Source organism: Camelus bactrianus, chromosome 36 (genome assembly GCF_048773025.1).
Source record: "Camelus bactrianus isolate YW-2024 breed Bactrian camel chromosome 36, ASM4877302v1, whole genome shotgun sequence".
Lineage (NCBI taxonomy): Eukaryota > Metazoa > Chordata > Mammalia > Artiodactyla > Camelidae > Camelus > Camelus bactrianus.
The window spans coordinates 1,645,433-1,665,045 of record NC_133574.1 but is presented as its reverse complement, the minus strand read 5'-3'; the positions used below and the strand labels follow the sequence as shown (position 1 = coordinate 1,665,045).

The 19,613-nt window shown below is 54.5% G+C and overlaps 1 protein-coding gene across 4 annotated transcripts in view; it reads left to right on the top strand.

Annotated features, from left to right (window-relative positions):
- GRB10 (growth factor receptor bound protein 10) overlaps positions 1–19,613 on the top strand; it is a 112,026-nt gene that overhangs the window by 13,418 nt on the left and 78,995 nt on the right. For all 4 annotated transcript variants that reach the window (XM_074358594.1, XM_074358593.1, XM_074358588.1 and 1 more), the window contains exons 2-3: positions 10,451–10,606; positions 17,599–17,693. Coding sequence is in view for 2 of the 4 variants with exons in the window: in XM_074358588.1 (XP_074214689.1) it covers positions 10,451–10,606; positions 17,599–17,693 (251 nt within the window). In the remaining 2 variants the exon portion in view is untranslated. The remainder of the gene's footprint in view (positions 1–10,450; positions 10,607–17,598; positions 17,694–19,613) is intronic.

Genomic DNA, 19,613 nt, shown 5'->3' with positions numbered 1-19,613 from the left:
TCCCTTGTTTCAGTCGCCTCACCCAGGGCTCAGAGAGGCCCTGAAGACTCCAGGTCCAGAGTCACTGCGGCCAAATACAGGGGGAGCCTAGGTCTTGGGTTTGACGGCACAGTCAGGCATTTTGGGGGGTTACAATGTGGGTGCTAAGCGGAAATGCTGATGCCACCTTGACGTGATGGGCTGGGTGACAGGAGCCGGTCGGCTGTGAGTCTGGGGCGCCGGCGGGGGGCTGCGGCCTCCACCGGGCGGTGGGAAGCCGGGCACTAGTGCGGGGCCGCGATGCGAAGGCCGTTTCCAGCCGCTGGTCCAGCGCGTCCCCTGAGCGTGTGCTACGCGTCCTGCCCGGTGTGGGCCGCCTGGTCCTCAGGTCATCGTTAACTGGTGGGGGATGTGACGGGTCTGGGAAGCACCACTCTGAGTGCCTCCCAAGAGCGCGTTGGAACTAGGGAGGATTAAGCAGCACAGACAGGAAGGTAGACGAGGTGGCGCTTCTGATCTGATGCGGGAAAGGTGCACGGTGATGGGTGAGCCAGGGGTCCTGTGTCCTCTCCCCCCTGCCCCTGCCCCTGCCCCTGCCCCTGCCGGCAGGTCAGAAGCCCCCCGAGGGCGCGAAGGGCCCCTGCGTGACCACAGAACCAGCAGAGGATGGGGGTAGGCGCTGCGCTCTGCTGGCCAGGACCTCACCTCGGGGGAGGACGGACTAACACTGGAGGGTGAGACGGCCCTGGGTTAAGCCATTTTTACCCACCATACTTCTGACATCAAAGGAATGGGGTTTTTTTTGCCTCCTGACCCCAGTTCTCCAACTCTTTGGACACCAGCTGGGTGTCTATAATTCAGCTCAGTCGTGACACTCTGTCTGGTTAAAGGACTTGAGATGGCCACAAAGGATCATAAGGGACCCAACTCAGGAACAGCCAGATTAGAGACGTGCAGGGGAACGTCTGGGGTGGGGGGTGCCTGGAACCTCCGTGTCCCCTCTGGGTGCACCCCCTCGCAGCACCCCACAGTGTGCACCGACCTGGACGCTCTCTGAGCCCTGCCCTTTAGGGGGTTTTATGGTGGTCCCATCAGGCAGGTATGATGGATGAATTACTGGCCATTGGTGCTGAACTCAGTCTCCAGCCCCCTTCCCCTCCCTGGAGGTCATGGATGAGGCTGCAAGTTCCAGCCCTGTAATTCGGTCTTGGCCTTTCTGGTGACCAGCCCCCTGCCCCCTGTCACCTCATTAACATACAAAAGGTACTCTATCTGGAGAACCTGAGAGGTTTAGGAGCTGTGCCCCAGGACCTGGGACAGGACCAGATCTTTATTTTTAATTGTTATCCCATCCAGGTGAAGCACGCAAGCCTTAGGGTAGACCCAGGGGGTGTCGAGAACCAGTGAGCGAGGGAGGTGTGGAGGGGAGGGCGAGGGCGTGAGGACTACATGGTGTCCATCTGCAGAGAGAACTGTTCCGGTTGCTCAAGCGGGCGGTTTGGGTTGAAAGGAAAGATTCCCGCTCAGATCTGGACACCGCCTTCCCCTACCGTGAAGGCTCCGTGCGGAGTGATGGCTCTGACCTTTCCTGAGCGCTTTGCATCACGGCTGTGCATTACAATAGGATTCTAAAAAGATGGAGATGAACTTTAGGAACCTTTCCCAGAGACTGTGTGAAGTTAGCCCGTTGTGATAGCTTTAATCGCGCGCATCACAGGGAGATGGAGAATGAGATGCCGGGTGTGAATTTTTTTTACCCAAATGAGCTCCCACTCCGCACCCTGACCTGGGAAGCAGGGAGGCTGGGGCTCTCCTTGCACAGAGGAGGAACCCGAGGTGCAGAGGGTGCCCCGGGGTTTCTGCTGCTCACTTGGCCCGTGTCCCGAGTCCCGGGCAGGTGGTCAGGGACATCGGGTGGGGTGGGACCGGGGAGCTGAACAGTGGCTGCGGGAGGACAGAGAGGTGCAGTGGGTGTCGGGGTTCCGCCCTGCCCAGGGTCACGTTGTGACCACGGAGACGAGGGGTCCGGAGCCGGCGGGTCAGGCTCCGTCGTGGGGGGCTCGCTGGTGGGTGGGATTGAGATGTACCTTGATAGGACCGTGGAAGAAGCATTCCTCAGCCCCAGGGGACACTTCAGGGCGTACGCTGACTGGCAGGGCCAGCGTGAGGGAAACCCTGTGACTCTGTGACTCTCGGTGGGACGAGTGGACATGGACCACGAGGACCAAAGACCAGCTCGTGTGCCAGCCCAGAACATTCTGATTTCTGGGAAGAGGCCCCAGAGCCTGGATGTCCCTCTTGAGTGACCCGGAGCCCAGAGGAGAGCCTGTCCGTCGAGGAGCAGGGACCGGAGGGGGGGGGGCCGGTGCCAGGGTGCGGGTCGTTCACATCTGCAGGGTAGGGACCAGCACACGGGTCTTCCTCTCCCTTCCTGAGCGGCTCCCGCTGCGGGGCACAGTCAGGGCGTCCACCCTGGTCGATTCTGCCGGGGCTGCTCTGACTCACTTCCCACGCTGCCGGATCCGGGACGCCCAAGGTCAAGTCCTGGCAGATTCGATGTCTGGCGAGGGCACCTCTTGCTTTGCACACACCACCTTCTCCCTGTGTCCACCCGTGGTGCATACGGAGTACACGCTAGCTCTCTGGTCTTTTATTTATTTTCCCCCTTCCAGTTTTATTGAGATATAACAGACATACAGCTCTGTGTCCCTTTAAGGTGTTCGGCATAATAATTTGACTTACGTCCATCATGAAATGATGCCTACAGTGTGTTTAGTGAACATCCACATGTCCTATAGATGCAGAATTTTAAAGGCAAAAGAGAAATATTTTTCCTTATGTCGAGAACTCTTAGGATTTACTCTCAGCAACTTTCATATATGACATAAGCAACTTTGCACGCATTAATCACATTGTGCATTACACCTGGCCTCTCATAAGGGTCCTGCCGCATCACGGAGGTGCACACAGTGCTCGTTTCTCACGCACCCTCTTTCACATGAGCGTGGCCTTGGTCCTCAGCTCTCTTATCTTAGTTGCCCGCGCTGGTCAGGTGCCGCCTCCCGCCAGTTCTGGGGGAGGCCCTTTGTGGGACCTGCACCACACAGTCCTTGCGTGAGGCCGGGACTATTTCATTCTGGTTCACAGTTGAGAAGTGGAGGCCGGCAGCTCCCTGGGGCTGAGCCAGGCCGGCGTGTCCGCGGCTGCCTCCCACAGACGCACGTCCACGGGGCCTCTTCCTGCCGGCCGCCTACCAGCCCCGAGAATCCTTGCACTGTAAGACCAGGCTTATGGGGGTGGGGGTGCAGGCTGGAGGGGCTGCTGCTCGGGGCCCGGACAGGGTGGATGGAATGTCAGGAGGCTGTTGCTGAACTGAACTCGTGCCCGTGCACAGCAAAGCTGATCTGCTGACTCCGGGTTGTGGTGAAGGAGAGCACAGTGTTTATTGCAGGCGCCCGGCAAGGAGAGTGGGCAGCTCAGGCTCAAAAGACCGGAGCTCCCAGATGGCTCTCAGGGAAGGAGATTTAAAGGTAACATCTGGGGGGAGGGTTGCAGCTCGTGGACGTTCTTCTGATTGGCTGGTGGTGAGGTAACGGATTTTCATCATCAGCCTTTGGGTTCCAATCAGTCTGGGGTCCCTGTACTTATGGTCACCCTCCTTCACCTGGTTGGGGGTCTCAGTTCCTGCAGAACCACTCAGGGATACACATCTGATTGTCACCCTCCTTCACCTGGGTGGGGGTCTCAGTTCCTGCAGAACCACTCAGAGATATGCACCTGATTGCCATGTATGTCCCTTGTCCACAGAGGAACTGGGACTCTGTCATACTGTTGACTTGTTTGAGCTTTCATTACTTTTCTTGCTCAACTGCTTCTGCTCTGTCTCTGTGTTCCCTCACTTCCCCAATTAGTACGAGCTTGAGCCTGCCCTTGGGAACTCAGAAAAGGCCTAGGAGACTAAAGCCTTTCTGTACAAACAAGAGATGGGGACACAGAGGGGCTTTTGTACCCGGGAAGGCCCCAGAGGGTCCTGCTCGGTTTCATTCCCCCCTTTTTCTTTGATATTCCTCAATTTTGAGGGGAACAGGTTCAGGGTAAGAAAGGAAATAAGGTTTTGGATGGAGAGGTTAATGATAAACTCGGCTGGGGAACTCGGCTTTAGGGGGACTCGGTTGCAAGGGGAGGAGGAAGAAAGGTGGGGGCGTCCCTGAGAGAGGACATGGAACATGCAAAGGCCACCAGGGTGGGGAGCGTCAGGACTTGGAGGAGGCCAGCAGGCAGGATCGGTCTTGGGTCAGCCGCTCCCTGGGAGCCCGAGGTAGGGACAGGATCCCCTGGATAGGGACTGGTGGCTGTGGGTGGGCACTGGGGTGCATCGGAAACCCACTGCTGGCCTGAGAAGGGGAGAGGGTACAGGTGGTGGGAGATGGTCCCGGGGCAGATGAGAGTGGTGGCCTGGTGTTGGCAGCTGAGATGGAAATAGTGGATGGTTGCACATACTTCTGCAGCCAAACTTGACTGGCCTGGTGGGTTGCACGGGAGGGAGGGGTGAGAGAAACGGGGGCTGGAGCCGGACCCCTGGGTCCTCCCATGCGTACCTGCTGGGGGCCGCTGCTGTGAGCCGATGGTGTCAGGCAGGTGGATTTGGGTCACCTCCAGCTTTCCTGGGCTGCAGATCGTGGCAATAGTCGCCTGGTGCACGAGCATGAGTTACGAGACGTGGGATTCCTGCCCCGAAGGATGAAGTGTGGGACGTGCTTGCCCAGATGGCCGCCCAGAGTGCGTTCAGGGTACCCCGCCGCCAGCTTAGGGGAGCCCTGCCTCGCAGGCCATGCCGAGCCCTCGGGGCCCATCCTGGTTTTTAAAATTGTCGGCAGTCTGATGAGTCAAAATGTATGGCTCACTTGTGGCCGTTGTAGTTTGTGTTCCCGTGGTTACCTGTGAAGTTGAGTGGGTTTCGCACGTGTGTTTGGCCAATTGTTTGCTTCCGTCTTTTCGCTGTTTTTACGCCGGGCCACTCATCCTTTCTTGTTTTAATAAACAAGAGATTTACTGAATGCATTTTGCTGCCTGTGCTGAGAGCAGTTGCTCCCAAGGCTGTCGGCGTGTCTTTTGATTTTATTCAGAGGGCCTTCTGCTGTAAAGGAGTTGATTTTTCCTCCCTAGCCTCTGGGTTAAGAATCTTGCTTAGGAAGACCGTCCTCTTTTTCCATAGTTCATCTTAGGGCGTTTAGTCATGTTTATGGCGTATTTATATCCATCAGGAGCAGGACTTGCCTGAGTCTAACTGAGCAGCAATAGCTAGGAATCCTTGGTCTTATTTCTCATCCTTACATTGTCATTTGCTTCGTCCAGATGGGCTCTCCAGGCCTCCGTGTCTGCTTGCTGTCTGGGGACCTGCAGACGGAGACCCTGGAAGACTGGGCTATTCATTGGGGTGGTAGCGGCCTCACCGCTCACTGACGGGAGGGAAGGGCTTGGCTCCTCTTCACGCCTCCTGCCAGTTTCTTTCAGGTTCCTCACCAAAAGTTTTGTTTTCCCCAATAAATCGAGAGACAAGGTGTTGGGACAGAGAATAGTGACTTTATTCAGAAAGCCAGCAGACCAAGAAGATGGTGGACCAGTGTCCCAGAGAACCATCTTCCCCAGGTTAGAATTCAGGCTCCTTTTATATTAAAAGGAGACGGGGTGTGGTTGGCTGTTGCAAACCTCTCGGTGCAGGAATCCTTTGTTCCTGCAGCTGTCCCCAGGGGTCAGGTCATGGTGCCCCTGCAAACCTCCAACAAAACAAATGTCATTTTCTATTCTGCAACTTGTTATCTTTTAATGAATGGGAAAGCGTTACACCCTTAAAGGTCAGAGCCTGGAGAATGGGCTCTCCTGTCTATTTCAGGCTCGAGGCAACATTCTTAACTTGTAGGGAAAACAGTAGATACAAAGGTTAAAGTAAAAGAAACAGACCCAGCGTGGAGGCAGGTTTGTTCTGCAGGCTTGGAGCCCGCATACCGAAGGGCTGAGACGTGCGGACTCTGGGAGCTCCACCCGTCTGCGCATAACGCCGGCTGATCTTTTCCTGGTCAACATTTACACTTCGTTTCTGTTCCTTGTCCCACCGTGTTGTCTAGGCTCTCAAAACAGTTGTGGCTAACCGTGTAATCGCGGGCTGCCTGGCCCTCATTTAACGGGGAGGTTTCTGGTGCGTCTTCCTCCTGCGGGAGGTGTCTGACAGGTGCCAGTTACCAGGTGAAGACGGTTCCTTATTTAAGACCCCACGCTGAAATCTGAATTTCTGCAAGCGGGAATCCTCCCTCGATCTTTTTTTGCTTTGAATTTCAGGCTCTTTATTTTGGCTCTTTTTCTCTCTAAAAGAGAAAGATAAACCGTGTTCCAAACAGTGTGATTGAAAAAAAAACAGAAAAGCTGAGTGACCTAAGCAGGTGCTTTTCCGTTTCCCAGCCTTGGTTTTTCCATCTGTAAAATGGGACCATGATTCTCCCTCAAGAATTGACGGTATTTAGTTATTCTTCATCAAGAACCACTGATGTTTGTGTCTTGTCTCTCACATGCTTTTACTGCTTTCAACCTCCGACAGCCTCCGGCAGAGAGCATTTGGTGGGATGTCTGACGTCTAAGAGGTGAGGGAAGGGTGACGGTCTTTGCCATCCGGTCTTTGCCGCGGTTGTCACCTTCATCTTGGGTGGCATTGGTGGGAGAGTCAAGAAAGGGGGGGGGGTGCCCAGGGATTCCAGTCCCACGGACCCTGGTTGTGCCAGGTTGCAGGCGTTTGAAGATGCAGACACACTCCTGCTAGGATAGTCCGTGTAACACATGGTGCTACCGTGAGACACTCACATTCACATTTGCAGACCCCGCTCTTCCTGCTGAACGCTAGCCTGTATCCCTGGCCGTTACCGCACTGTCTGAATCGCTTTTGCTGTATGTCTTACGACGTGAAGTGAGTAATTCTCCCGTGACTCTCTCGGATCGACAAGTCTTCCCGCTTTTTCTGTCAGTTTTAAGGAATCCAGGTCGGTCGTGCATTTCGTTTGCAAAACCAATTTTAATTTGTAAATGAATTGCTTTTATAAGAGAATCGACATCTTTGTGCTGGTTGATCTTCCCATTTAGGAACTTGGCATATTTCTTTTTTTTTGGTGGGGGGGAGGTCATTGGGTTTATTTACTTATTTATAATAATTATTATTTTTTTTTATTTGATGAAGGGACTGGGGATTGAACCCAGGACCTTGTGCACGCTAGGCATGCGCTCCTGAGCTACACCCTCCCCCGCCCAGGAACTTAGCATATTTCCATCCATCCAGGTGTTTAATCTCTCCCAAATAATTTCTCTCTCTCAAATCATGGATCTTTTAGGGCTGTTCTTAGGACTGAACTAACATGTGCATGTATGGGTGTCCGCTCTGGAGAGAGGGCGCTCTCCGCCCGTTTTCTGGTCAGTTACCGCGTCTGTGTGTCTGCGGGTGTCCTGTCCCTCTGCTCTGCAGATTCTGGGCTAGATTTGGAGGGAAGCGTTCTGCCCCTTTGGAAGAGGATGCGCTTCCGTCTCACCGTGTGGCCGTCCGTATGGTCTTGCACAGGCGTCCTTTGGACAACCCGCTTTTGCTCAGGCTGGCTTGGTGTCGCCCGGAAGCCCCGTGGTGAGGACTGGCAGGGACACCTGGTTGCCCCTGAAAATGAGACCCAGGTGTGCTCTGGGCTCGTTCACACGTTCTGGTTACGTTTTACCGGTTTCCGTGATGGCGCACAGGTGGGACACTCTTCCTGAGACGTGAGTGCCCTGTCCTGGGCCGCGCCCTCCATCCCTGTGGGTGGAGCCCTGAGTGTCGCCTGGTGGACAGGCCCCCACGGAGGGCCCTTCCTGGTGTTGGCGTTTGGGTGGGAATGTCCCCGTTGTAACTTCCTCCTGTTCCGGCGTCCTTGGTTCTCAGTTCTGCCGTCTCGACCACGCAAGCCTCCGTGGCCCCGTCCGGGTGCACGCGAGGGCAGCGAGGGGCGGGTGACGCTATGGCGTCCACTGTCCCTTCTCCTTTAAGCTGTCGGCCGGCGCCAGCAGCAGCATTCAGTAGTGTTAAAATCGCTTAAAAAGCTTGGCCTCGTCTTCCATCCCGTTTCATTCGTGTATTTCTCACTTCGTCTTCACAAGCACCTTCTCACAAAACTTAATTAAAAAAAAATTTTTTTTTTGGATTAAGGATATTCTGTCCTCTTTTAAGAAGCCCCAGACCTCATTCCAAACGGGCTGGACATTCCCCTCACGAGCGCTCCGGTTTGTTGAGTGTCTAAATTGTCACTGTTATGACTCTAAATATTTGGTTGGGGAAAGTTGGGCTGAAGGAAAACTTGACGTTAACTCAGGAATTTCTGGAAGATACCAGAGACGCAAAAGCGCAACCAAGAGTTTCTTTGTTTCTGGAACCCTTTGGAAGTAAGTTAAGGCATTTATTTATTTATTTTTTTGCCCAAGTTCGTATATTCTTTAAGATTTGACGTGTGTGTCGTGTCTGGCCGTGAAGCTGGGTGAGGAGTGTGACTTTGCCGGATGGGCGACTGGGGACGAGAGGGCGCCGTTTCCCCTGTGGGCATGCGCGCCGCCGGCCAGGTCGGCGCGGGGAGCCTGTGGGGCGTCGCCGGGGTCCAGGGAGGTGGGGATGGGGGCTCTGGGTGGGGCCCCTGGAAACAGAGCCTAGAGGTTTGTCTGCCTCGGGTCTGTTGGTTGGTCCTGGAGGTCCTGGGTCTTGGGAACATTTCAGTTCATCAGTTCAAGTTCAAAAATCTTATGATCTCTGTTTTATCAGTGTAATGTCGATGTGAAATTCAGCATCCACTTTCTTAAAAAATAGCCCAGAATGGTTGAAGCGGTGAGCAGTCAGACAGGTAATTCTTAGGTCGTCTTTGCTTCATTATAGGTAAATTTATTTTGCCCATTGCAAAAAAAAAATGCCAATCTGCCAGGCACGTGTTGGAAATTTGAAGGCAGGTGCATGAACAATGTATTTAGAAGTGGTCCTGGGGCGTTTGGATTGGAATCCAGGAGAAGATGAAGTTCTCCGGGGAAAAGGGGACACGTCTTAGCGTCTGAGGGTTACAGGTGACCCACAGGCTTCAGCTGCCATCCCGTGACCCCAGGTTCACTTCCTGACGTGACATTCCAGCCCATTATTTGGGTCACCTTTTTTTTTTTTTTTTTACCTTGAGTTTTTTAACTTTTTTTTTAACCAGAATTCAGAGATACTCCACTCGACATATACCTTATCATGCTTCCCAGACTTACAAACCTTTGAGGGTGAGAGCAGGCACTTTTAATAAAACGCCTGCATGCGTGCAGCTCATGCTCAGCCTTGAGCAGACAGCTGATCACACGCCAGGTGTCTCCCTTTTGATCCCAAAAGACCAGCGTGCCCTCCACGCATCGCAGGCGTCACAGCTTGCGGGCGGCCGACGCGTTCAGCGTCCAACGGTCGGAGAGCTGTTGGGCGTGCCGTAGTTGGGGATAACTGTATACTTGTCGATCATTTCCTGGGTGGGACGCCGAGTCTGTCCCTGCATTAGCTCACTGCATCCTCACAGACGTCCCGGAGGGAGGTGTAGCTTCGTGCCGATTTCGGAGCTGGGGACACAGGCTGAAAAGATGCTCGTCGCTGGTCTGGGCTGACCTCCCTGCCGAGTCCTGGCCCGAGTGCATCTCATTTAGACGGAGGAAGATTCCGTGGCGTTCCAGTGCCGTGTGTTAAAATCCTCAGGGAGGCGGGCTTTCTGTCCCCTGCGTTGCGGAGGGGCCAGGGTGAGGGACACAGTTGTCTGGGGGACTCAACACTCACTCCGGCAGGGCCGGTGTTTGTCTCGGTCCCCACCCTGTCCTCCACGCCTCACACAGCGCCTCGGCCCTCAGGAATGGGAGCTGGATAAATGAGCCAAAGGCAGTGGCCGGGATTCGACGGGCAGGTCACCTGCTCTCCCTCCCTCCCAGGGGACACGCAGGGGCCACGTGGAGGAGCCCGCGGCACGGGGCACCGGACACCGGAACCCGGTCTGGGATGCGGGATGGCGGTGGTCCCCGTGGGCTGGGCTGAGGGCGGCGGCCAGGCAGGACCCTGGGAGGAACGTGGGCGTTGATCAGCGCTCGCAGCCTGCCTTGTGGGTGACCTTGGCCTTGAAGAGGCCTGTTCCTTACCCGCCCCGGGCGGGAAGCCGACGGGCAGTGAGCTGGGAGCCCGTGACTTCCCAGGGCTCCTCTGGTGTCCGCAGGTGTTTGTCCCTGCGGTCAGGTGACGTGGTGACTCCAGACATGCCTCTTGTGGACTTCTTCCAGGGTCTCATCTTTGAAAGGATCTCCTTGAAAAACAATATTCTGTGTGTCTCTTAAAAAACGTTCTCCCAGGGTGCAGAGTGTGAAGTCGATGTCGGTGCGAGTTCAGTGCGTTCAGTGACGGCCTCTTTCTTTGCCTTTCCAGCCTTGGACTTGCACGCCATGCTGAGCCCGAGGACGGGGCTGCGGGGAGCGGCGGGCCCGTGACCTTGACCGTGACCAGCCGCTGCTCCTCACCTGGGTCCTCCCAGTCCAGCCGGGCGGCCGCCAGACACGCAGAGCCTGGGCGAGCCTCCAGCCGGTAAGCCTTGTGTGACCTCCACCGGTGGCCGGGGCTTTTCTTTGCAGGAGACCCGTCTGGTCTGTTAACTACTGATTAAGGGGAGGTCAGTAAAGGCGTCGGGTCACAATAGGCCGTTTCTTCCAGGGTTTCTGCGGGGAGCCCCCTCCTGCTCTGTTGCCTCCCCTCCCCGCCCTGTCTTTGCTCTCTTCTTTGCTCTCTGAGCTGAGCTGGTGGGGCTGGGGGATCCCCAGGGGCTGCCCCCGTAGCTCGGCGATGGGGACACACGTCTCACGTTGGTCCGGGGCAGGGCTTCACCTGCGGTGGGCATTGTGGAAATGCGCCAGCCCGGGTGTGGGGTTCTTACCATGCTGTCAGTGGGTCCCAGGTCTTCCTTAGAGGGTTGAGGCTGGAGTCGTCTTCCAGCCAACGCACCTGCTGGATCCTTCACCCCAGGGCGGATGGCGGGTACTGGAGAGTGTATCAGTCAGCGCTGCCCTGTAAGAAATAGCACCTTCTGGGCAGCTTGACAACAGATGTGGATTTCCTCCCAATCCTGGGGGGGGGCAGAAGTCTGACATCAAGCTGTCGGCAGGGCTGGTTTCTTCAGCGGCATCTCTTGGTGTGTAGACGGCCGTCTCCTCCCTGTGTCCTCTCAGGATGTGTCTCTGTCTCGTCTTGTGATCTGTTCCTGTCCCCTCCTCTTAGAAGGACACCAGTCGTATATGGGATTAGGGCCCCTGTAAAGACGTCATTTTACCTTCGTTACATCTTTCAAGGTGCTGTCACCAAGTACAGTCACATCCTGAGGCCCACGGGTGAGGGCTTCAACGTGGCGATGTTTGAACAAGCCCCTAACAGAGGGACCCCCGGGCCAAGGGGCTGAAGGGGGGCTGGGGAGTTGGGGTCCACAGTCCTTGGTACGGGGGTTGTGGGGTGTCTCCGTCTTGCCCCCCTCCCTTTCCCACCTCATTTCCCCTCCTTTTCATCACCTCCCTTCCCGACCTCTTGCTCCCCTGGCGTTTACTGCCCACAGCGCAGAACGGAAGGGTGTTTAACGCTTTGGGACCACTCAGCAGGTGCTTCCCAAGGCTCAGCCTTACCCCGGGTGCCAAGTGCCATTTCGCATGTCCTGTTCCAAGTTCCAGAAGCACACGTGTGAAGTTTTTGTGTTTCTCTGGAAACAGACGTGACAGCCGATTTTTCCTAGGGTGGTGAGTCGGCATGGATGAAGAAATAGAGGGGGTCCGTGAAGACAGGGACGAGGCCCCCACGGGGTTAGAGGAGCCGTAGTATCTCCAGCCCCCACCCTTGCTTCCATGGACCGTGAACTTCTCGAACTTCCGCAGCCCTCGTACGTGTGCTCCGTGGCTGAGTTTAGCAGCCTTCTCTGTTGTCCGAGGCTCAGGGCACGGGGCCGGGCATCTGGGACCTTGTCTTCACTCTGCGGGCAGCGTGGGCCCACGGAGGATCCTGGCCATCCGGGGTCTGGGTGATGCGCCCACGCTGGTCCTTCACCTGACACCAGAGCCCTTACGAGTGGTGCTGACATCCCTGGAGGCCGGGGCCTGGGTTCTGACCAGCCTTCACGGCACTGACCCACCTGAAAAAAGCAGGGAACGTCCCTGAGCGCCCCGAGCCCCGTCTTCTCGGGCCATCTGACCAGCCTACACCTCGTGTCACTCCTCCTGCTGGTCCCAGCCGAAGGCAGCCCCCCTCCCAAGGCGGGAGCCCGATCAGGCACCTCTGGGCGGGGACACAGTGTGGAAGCGCAGCCTCGCTTCACAGTTAATCCCTCCGTTTGGGGCTTGAAATCGAATTATCAGTGGCGGCTTTTGCAGTGGGGTCCCGTGACGCAGGAGGCGCAGCGTGGGAAGCTGTGTCCGTGGGGGTCCCGCCCTGCTTGGATGGAGCTGCACTCTCAGAGGGACCACTGAGTGTGACCCCAAGATTGCTCTGGGGGGAATCCCCCAAAAGTTCCAAGCTGCACACCCCTTCCTTGACCGCGGTGCTCGCTCCGATGCCCTCTCCTCCAGCCCGAGGGGGGCTCCCATGGCTGGGCTGGCGCCTGGAGCTCCCGAGGCCCTGGAGGGGCAGGGCAGGGGGCGTGGGTGCCCGTTTGTTCCCTGTGTCACAGCTCTCAGTGATGCGCTTCTCCGGGGAGGAGCCAAGGTGGAAAGTCTTTGGCTTTCTAAAGCCAGTTTGTCCTCTTGCGTGGCTGCACCCTGAGTCCTGGCCTGGTCCCCAAATGCTCCCAGATGGACTGGGGGATGTGCAGGTCTGTGGGCTGGGCCCCATTAACCAGGGTGGGTTGCCCACAGGTGGGAGCTGGTGTCCTTTACCAGGCAGGGGTGGCGCTGGGGTGTGCGGGCTACAGGCAGCGTGGTGACCAGAGGGCAGGATGGGACCACGTCTCTGCTGAGACGGAGGTGGACGCCGCGGGGGTGAGTGAGGTCACTTGGAAGATGGAGCTGTGTGCAGACTGGCGTGGGGACCAGACGGCCTCCGGGAGCACCTCCGTGTGACGGGCAGGAGGACTTTGTGTGGAGCCCAGGAGCCCAGGAGGAGCCCCGAGATGAGTGGGGTTCGGGCAGCTGAGACAGTTTCACCGGAGAGCGTGGGGCTTCTCAGGCAGTCAGTGCACGGCTTTGAGGGGTGGAGGCAGTGGGTTTAGAAGATCCTTTATTAAGGTTTGTGCAGACGGCTGCACACAGACGGCAAAGCTAAGAGAGGAATGACTGAGAGGAGTCCCCGTTCCTGGGGAGTCTGCCTCCTAGCCCCGGGCCCTGGATTTGGGCAGAGGACAGCGGGAGGACTGGCTGCCCGGCTGGGGTGACGTCCTGTTGAAACTCGCAGAGCCCATTTCACAGGAGTCCCTTTCAAAGGGTGGAGAACGGGAAATCGTGGGTCATTGTCACACACTTGGGCAGATTTACACCCTCGTGCTTAATGACATATCGTTTGAAACGATGTTGTCATTCTTTGCAGCAGGTAATCGTGATGGTCATTCAGCCCCCTCCCACGGATGCCTGCAGGAGAAAAGGCTGAAATTAAGGATTCTTTATATTTGCATAGGAGGGGGAGGGTATAGCTCGAAGGGCTGGAGTGCATGCTTAGCATGCAAGAGGTCCTGGGTTCCATCCCCAGCATCTCCTCTAAAAAAAGTAAATAAACAAATAAACCTAATTACCCCACCACACACACACACACAAATATGTTTTTTACAAAAAAAAAAAAGTTAAAAATCTTAAAAAAAAATTGCATGGGAAAAAATAATGGATTTTTAAAAAGGCAAAAACGTACGAAGCACAAGCTTCCAGTTGGGATTCTGTTACAGCATTTTGAGTAAATGATGGTGTTTTCAGTTCAAACGGCTCCGTGGCAGGAGGTCCCCAGCCCCCACAAAGTGAGGTGTGATTCTTCAAAGCTTTCTTGCAATTTTCTCCCGATTTTTTTTTTCCTTGCAAACATCATAAAACAAGGACTAATAATTGTAAAGGAAAGAGATGAGAAGGGTGGCCCTTAACGTCAGAAACACCCGCACCACTTAAAGCAATGCAAGGCTTCAAGGTTTTATTTTCACAGGTTACCTGGGGTTTTAAAAACTGCCGCAAATGGATTGGATGCGGGTGGGGACCAGCGGTGGGGGCGAGCTCAGCCAGTGTGCAGTGAGCACGCAGTGCCTTGCAGGGCCCAGCCCCAGATTTTCTGATTTAGTCGGTTTGCATCTGGGCTGCAGAATTTGCACGTTTCCACATTCCCAAGTGATGCCTGGGCTGTCCGCCTGCAATTTACTGAAAACCCCAGGACAGTAGGCCTCTGGTTAAGAGCGTGGACTTCTGGCCTGAGCTCTCTGACCTCCTTCAGGCCTTCCCATCACTGCGACCTTGACCCTCACACTTCATTGTCCTCTTGTAAACAGTGGGAATCCTCCCAGGGTGCCCTCTGTAGGTGCGTGCGTGTTGTGTTTGCACACACACGCGTCTCATTGCTGCCCTGGCTGTTGTGTGTTTGAGTTTGGCTTTTGGTCTTGGATCTATTTGCTTGCTCTGTGGCGCTCCCTTTTCTAGATTACTTTTTAAAGTTTGTCTATTTCAATTGCCTTTTTTTTTTTTTTTAACATCAGAATATTTTTGAGTATTATTTTGAAAAGAAAGGAATGGGATGGTTGACATTCCTGCTCCCGGTCATCCGTCTTCTGAATCAATTGTTTCTGCTTTGGATGCTTCTTCATCTCCCTTTGATGTTTAAAGTATTTCTCATTTCTTTTTATCCTCTTATGATGATTTAAAATGCGAATATTCTGCTTTCAGTGCTATAAGTGACTGCTTTAATGTATCATGAACGTTGCTCAATTATACTTCTCCTCGTAAAGGGCAGGGTCTTCTGGCCTTATGAAAGGTGCAGCTTTCTTTTGAAAAAGTCCTGCAGTGATTTATTTTAAGATTTGAAACTTCTCTTCTTTGATTTTAATTTTGTGTGTTTTTCTTTTTTTTTTTAAATTGAAGTACGATTAATTTGCAATGTGTTAGTTTCTGCTGTAAAGCATAGTGATTCAATTACACACATATATATTCTTTTTTCAGATTCTTTATCATTAGATGTTATTACAAGATACTGAATATAGTTCCCTGTGCTGTACAGCGGGGCCTTGTTGTTTGTCTGTTTTAAAAATAGTAGTTTGTATCTGCAAATCCCAGACTCCCTAAGTTGTCCTTGCCTCCCCACCGTTTCCCCCCTGGTAACTGTAAGTTTGTTTTCTATGTCTGTGAGTCTCTTTCTGTTTTGTAAATAAATTCATTTGTGCCATTTTTTTAAGATTCCACAGATGGATGATATCACATGGTATTTGTCTTTCTCTGGCTGACTTAGTTCACTTAGTATGACGATCTCCAGGTCCATCCATTTGTTGCTGCAAATGGCATGATTTTATCCCTTTTCATGGCTGCATAGTATTCCATTGTATAAATATACCACAGCTTCTTTATCCAGTCATCTGTCGATGGACATTTAGGCTGCTTCCATGTCTTGGCTATTGTAAATAGTGCTGCTATGAACATTGGGGTGCAGGCGTCTTTTCAAATTAGAATTCCCTCTAGATACATGCCCAGGAGTGGGATTGATGAATTATATGATATGTCTATTTTGTTTTCTTTTTAAAAAAATGATAAATACTTTTCCCAGTCTTACTGAGATAGAGTTGACATTCAGCCCTGTATCAGTTTACGATGTACAGCAGAATGGTTTGACTTAAATTTGTTCTGAAACGATTACCAGAACATTGAATTTATAAACCAAATTTTATTATTTAACCTGTCCAGCCACAATTATGCTACTTAGCTTTATAAATTATACATCATACTATGAGTCTATCCAGTCCTCCTCCCTGGGTGTCCCTCCTGCCTGCTGTCCAGGTGTCGCAGGGAGCAAGGCTGAGTGTTTGAACAAGGAGGGATTTGCTAACTGCCTTCAAGTGGACGAGGACTGATGCCGGGTGCAGGGGTGACCGGGTGATGAGCTTGTCGGGTTGGCAGAGGCTGGCATGCTGGCTGTCCCCTGAGGGTCCTGTGGGGGGGTGAGGGGACAGCCTTGGTGACGGGGGAGAGAAGAGAAAGGAGGGGACACTGTCAAGAGTACAAAGCCGAGTTCCCAAGCAGCTGTGGCAGACTTTCCCAGCAGTCTTAAATGCACCTTTTGAATCTGTGGTTACATAAAATTAGAAAGGGTGCAATCACTCAGTCTGTGATTCAGGGGTCCTGGGAGCGCGTTTCCCCAGGAGCGGGCCAGAGCTGCAGGTGGGCACCGGGGAACAGTCTGAGAGCGGGTGGGTCGCTGACCCTGAGCCCGGAGGGAGAGGTGTGTGGACAGGTGCGGGGTGAAGGGGCAGCCGGCCCCTGGGCAGGGGCCTCCGCACTGCAGGTGGGCGTGTGCTCAGAGGACAGCCGGTGGGTGAGCTTGGAGGCGGGACGGTGACCACAGACCCAGCCCTGACCCTATTTTCAAATTGTGGGTTTCAGCGCATCGCTGTGCCTTGAAATCAAATCAGTCGTGAGCAGCATCTGTAATGAGGAAGACGGAGCAGAAGAGGGAGGACCAGAGGGGGCTGCGTGGAGCCTTAGTGCTCGCTGAGCCCGGGTGGGGCGGGGGGCAGGGGAGGGGGCAAGGATCCTTCAGTGATGTCCCTGCATCCTGGTTGTCTTTCGAGTGTCAGAGCCATCGTGGTGGCACAGGGAACACTGCAGAGGCTAAATCCACCTCAGATGTCATCTGTCATCGGTTATGATGGAAGACAGGTCGCGGTCGGCCAAAGTCCCCGGGGTTTCGGGTAGGAACCCAGCACGCTTTTCCCAAAAAGTGCTGCTGAGTGCCCCAGTTTTCAAGTTCCTGACAATTGCATCATTTTTGTCTGGTACAAGTCGCCCTGAAGATGGGGAAAGAAAAAAAAAAAAGAATTGAAAAGAAAAAAGCCAAGTCCGTATTCAGCAGCTGGGTCCAGAAGTGTCAATATTGACATTGCGAAGAAAACTGTTGACTCTCGAATCGGCAAACTTTTGACTTTGCCCGGACTGTTTTCCTGAACTGCAGTCCAAGGAGGAAGAGAGTGTGAACTTTCACGAGGAAGATCACTTAAATTTTTATCCCAGGTTCAAAACTCAGTGAAAATGGACAGACTCCAGTCCATTATTTACAGTGGAATTCTTGCCAAGGAAGATTTAAGCGTCAGAATTACAAGGACCCCCCGGGAAGAAGGCAGCAAGCTGAATTTGCCACTAAACCCCCTTTAACCAAACGAATAAAAAAAGACAAATTATTGGTACAATTTTTTGGTGGTTCTACAAACGATGAATGAGAATGCCTTTTGTCATCACAGATACAAAGTTGCAATGCCTTCCTGGTTAGGAAACTGTTTCTCAGTTACCCGTGGGAAACACATCATTTTCACAAATGCTCGTGACCCGGGGGTGAGTTGCGGACTTTCCGCCTTGGTGTCTCATGGTCTGTCCTTATTCCAGGTGCCGTGACGCGGTCCGTGTCATTTGGAGACAAGGAAGATCCTATGGCTGTAGCTGGCTGTCCAGACTCCTTCTTGCACCATCCTTACTACCAGGTACGGCTGAGCGTGGATGTCAGGTCCCCGCGCTGGTGTTGGCCGAGGGCCCCGGCACAGGTGCATTTGCTAACCTGTCCCACTCCGTCGCTGCCGGGCTGACAAGGAGATGCCCAAGCCGGGGGACCGTCCACCAGGCACCATTGTGCAGTCTTCTTTGCTTTGCCCTGGGAGAGCTTGTCACTGGGTCCCCCTTGACCATGGCATCCTTTTCTAAAAGGTGTTCGTTGCAGCGCAGACTTGCCTGCGATGACGCGGGCACTTGGTTGTCCCCTGCTGGGCACCCCAACATCTCCAGAAGGCGGGTGGGGACTGTGGCGGGTGTTGGGATGAGTGAGTTCACAGGGCGCGGCTGGGGACCCTTCCCTGATGGCGTCCTGACACCACGGCGGGGCTCTGTGGGGGAGCGGGCTCCCCTAGCCCCTCGGCACGGGCTGCTGGGCAGGTTCCACCTGTCAGTTTCCTTCCTCCGCTGAAGCCGACTTGCATTTGAACTTGCACTTTAGGACGTAGAGGGAGCCGTTCATCCTCAGCTCTCTGGATTTGGCGAGGGAGTCTGCGTTGATTCCGATCCATCGTTCAGCCTTTCAAAGACTGGTACCCATCTCGCTCTCCGTTCTCCCAGTGGGAACCCTACGTTTTGGGTGCTGTCCACCCTCCATCCGAGTTTCGTTGTCCCTGACCTTGTTTCTCTCCCTTCGCCTGTGGAGTCTCTTTTTAGCTCCAAGGATGACAATTGGCCCGTAGCGTCATGGCTGCTGACAGATGTCTTTGTCATTGTTTGGGGGTGTCAGAGAGAAACAGATTGTCGGAGAGAGAGTGAAGGTTAGGAACACCGTTCCCCGTGATCACGGGATTTGAGACAAAGCCAGAATCACTTTGCGGTGAGAAAAGAGGGTTACAACCTTAGCGGAGCCGGGGTGACCACAAGCCTGTCCAGTGGGTGGGCTCTGCTCCAGGCCTTGCCCTCTGCCTCTCGCGTGACCGTTCTCTGCTTCTCAAAGAGGCCGTGGTTGCCTCATCTTGTGGGTTAAAGCTCCGTGTTGTGTCCACGGGTTGTGGGCTCAACTCCCACGTGGCCAGTGGGCTTTGGCCGGTTCTCTGGGCCCAGAACGCACCCCTCACCCCAGCCCCCAGCCTCCTCGCACTTCGCACCGTTAGTCCCAAGGGGACGGCTTCAGTGACCGGCCAGGGAGACGCGCCCCGGGGACGTATGTCAGTGCCCGCTTCCCTGGTACAGAGCAGACCTGAAGGGCCGCGGGACGTTGGGCAGGTCCCAGCACTAAAGTGGCCCTTTGAGCTCATCCCACCGGCATCCTCGACTTCCTCCGGGCCAGACAGACGGCAGAAGAGCCAGCTGCAGGCGGCACCTGGCTTCCAGGCCATGGTAGCTGCGTGCGGGCCCGCAGCCCGAGGCCCCTCTGCCGGAGCCAGGGAGCGGCGGCCCGGCCTGGGCACGGCCGCCACTGTTCCCGTCACCCCGGGAGGAAGCGCTGTGTCATCTTCAGTGGCTTCCGAGGGCCGTGTCGTGCTCTCGGAAGAATCCAGCACTTGACTTGGCAGCGCTCATCCTCTGTTCCTGGAAAATCAGACGCGCGTTCCAGAATTTCTCAGAAGAGCCGATGATTTACAATGAGTTCACTCTTGAGTAACCGGTGGTTACAGCCAATTAGATAAACCTCCCCACTTTTTATAGGGGGAGAATTTCTTCTTAAGATCTTCCACGAACGGATCATTTTCCCCTTCTAGCCGCTCGCTAAAGACTGTGGGTTGGATCAGATGCGGGGCTCAGTGCGTGAGTTCCCTGCGAAGTCGGGGTTTTTCCTGCACGCACAGGCACCTGAGAGCCCGGGGGCTTCTGTATCCCCGGCTTTCGGCTTCAGTGATGACATCCGAGCAGCAGATTGGCGTGGGGGCGGG